The sequence below is a fragment of the Peromyscus leucopus genome, chromosome 13 (assembly GCF_004664715.2).
Source record: "Peromyscus leucopus breed LL Stock chromosome 13, UCI_PerLeu_2.1, whole genome shotgun sequence".
In the NCBI taxonomy this organism is placed as follows: domain Eukaryota; kingdom Metazoa; phylum Chordata; class Mammalia; order Rodentia; family Cricetidae; genus Peromyscus; species Peromyscus leucopus.
The window spans coordinates 9,534,940-9,537,069 of record NC_051074.1 but is presented as its reverse complement, the minus strand read 5'-3'; the positions used below and the strand labels follow the sequence as shown (position 1 = coordinate 9,537,069).

Sequence of the window (2,130 nt, the reverse complement as noted above, 5' to 3'; positions counted from 1 at the left end):
GTGCTTCCTTCCTTGTCCCCAGCCCTCCTATAAAGAGGAGCCTGAGCATTGGCAGTCGCCCCACAAGGCTGCAGATTGGGCGGAGCAGATCAGCAACAAGGTACCCTCTGGGAGGGTTTGGACTGCTCTCTCTACAGAGAGGGTGAACCTGATGTGTGTGGTGGGGGTACGGGTGGGGGGGTCATCTCGTAAATAGTCAAAATTAGTAAGATTTCACTTCAGAATAATGGATCCGGAAATCAGAAGCAGAAGTAGTTATGAAGTGCTCCCAAGGGTGGTCCACTTTGGGATGGCAGGATGGGCCAGTCCTAGGAGGCATCATCATCATCCCTGGCCTCTTCCTGCTGCAGGTGGTCCTGAGTGTATTGACTGCACCTTGGTGAGGATGCAAACCCGCGTGCTGTGGTGGCTGGCCCTTGGCATCCTGCTGGTGATTCCTGCAGGTGAGGGGCCACTCTGGGCCTGGCTGAAGCCATAGCTTTCCTACCATGTCTCCATGTCTCTCCTGCACACTGCCCTTGCCGTGGTCTGCAGTGGTTAATGGGGGTGGGGTTACCCTGGGTGATGGCTCTCCTTTTCTTTTGCAGGAGCCAAGCCGATGCCAGAGGAAGCAGGTACATTTTTTTTGATGTCTTTCCTTTCGCCGGCATAAGTTACTGGTACAGGCAGGTGGGTGGGGAGCAGAGGTTGCTTATCCCCAGCAGACACAGAAGAGCGGGAGCCCCAGCTCTCCTGGGAGTATGACAATGTAGGTGCCATCGCCAGCAGGGAGCTGTGCATGCTAAGGGATCCAGGACAGCATCAGGTCGGCCTTGTCTTTGTCATGTGGGAGCACCCAGACAGAAGGGAGATGGAGGAGCCCTTGGGTCCCACCCTCAGCCTGGGCTCAGACCCTGGCTTCTCTCAGGAGTCCCAACTCAGCCCAGTCCCAGCAAGGTGGCCTGTCCTGTGCTCTAGAACAAGGGTGCTGTGTTCTTTGAAGCCTCATCCGGCATGATGCCTGAGCCCCTCGTCCACCACCCAGCTGCCTCCCTGCCTAGCATCTCCCCAGACAAGAACAAGGCCCCACTTCGTCCTTTCTAACCCCCTTCCCCTCTGTCTACCAGATCAGGTACCATAACGGGCAAAAGGCACACTCAGAATGATTCAGACCCCACTCCTGGGTGGGAAGGTGTCATCTCTGTGGCAGGCCCTGGGGGACACCATCCATGTGCCCTGGCTGTAGAGGGGATGTTCTTCCAGGGATGATGGACAGGCCCTGAGGTGCTTCCCTGTGTCTTTCAGACCCCTACACTCAGCCACCCGCCATGCCCTACTGGCCTTTCTCCACCTCTGACTTCTGGAACTACGTGCAATATTTCCAGACCCAGGGTGCCTACCCACAGATCGAGGACATGGCCAGAACCTTCTTTGCCCACTTCCCTCTGGGGAGCACCCTGGGCTTCCATGTCCCCTACCAGGAGGACTGAGCAGTGTCCAGTCTGCTGCCTGCCTGGCTGCACTGGCTGGGGCCTAAGGTGGTCTAAAGACAGTGATGGGCAAGGGATGGGACTCGTGCTCAATAAACTCCCCATGAAGACGCATAACACCCCAGTGGGTTTCTTTCAAGGAGCCAATGTGTGCTGTATCACTCTGTGAATTTGCTGGGCTTTATTCTGATGAGTACTGAACACGTCTTTAATAAAAACAGGCATGATTTCTATTCATACAAGTGTCAATCAGGGCTTGCACCCTTAAGTATCACCTTATCATTCTACCCTTGCACCCTTAAGTATCACTTTATCATTCTACCCTCATAGTGACCCGGGCGTGGGCTGCGGTGGCCCCAGATTGTAGATGAGGAACCTGGAACAAAGACACAGTACAGCCTGACTTGTTAAGGCCATGTGCCTAGTTAGGCAAGCCAGACAGCATCCCAGGCAGCTCCTCCCCTTGGCTGCCTATGAACAGCAGTCACATTGGGACCAGGCACCCATGCTTAGTGCAAAGCATGTTCCTGGGAGAAGCAGGAATCAAGAAGTCATATCCCTGTCTGTGAGGGAGAATCATAGCCCACACTTGGTCTTTGAGGGAAAGATTCCAGGTTGAGGCTGCTGGGGGAAGGAGATGGCCACCCTGGGTAGCCTTGTG

The 2,130-nt window shown here is 55.0% G+C and overlaps 1 protein-coding gene across 1 annotated transcript; it reads left to right on the top strand.

Annotated features, from left to right (window-relative positions):
- Window positions 1–361: 361 nt before the first annotated feature.
- Window positions 362–1,685, top strand: Otos (otospiralin). The gene is made up of 3 exons (XM_028890613.2): window positions 362–443; window positions 588–614; window positions 1,285–1,685. The coding sequence occupies exons 1-3, from the start codon at window positions 386–388 to the stop codon at window positions 1,467–1,469; spliced, it is 270 nt and encodes an 89-aa protein (XP_028746446.1). The 5' UTR covers window positions 362–385; the 3' UTR covers window positions 1,470–1,685.
- The last annotated feature ends 445 nt before the right edge of the window (window positions 1,686–2,130 follow it).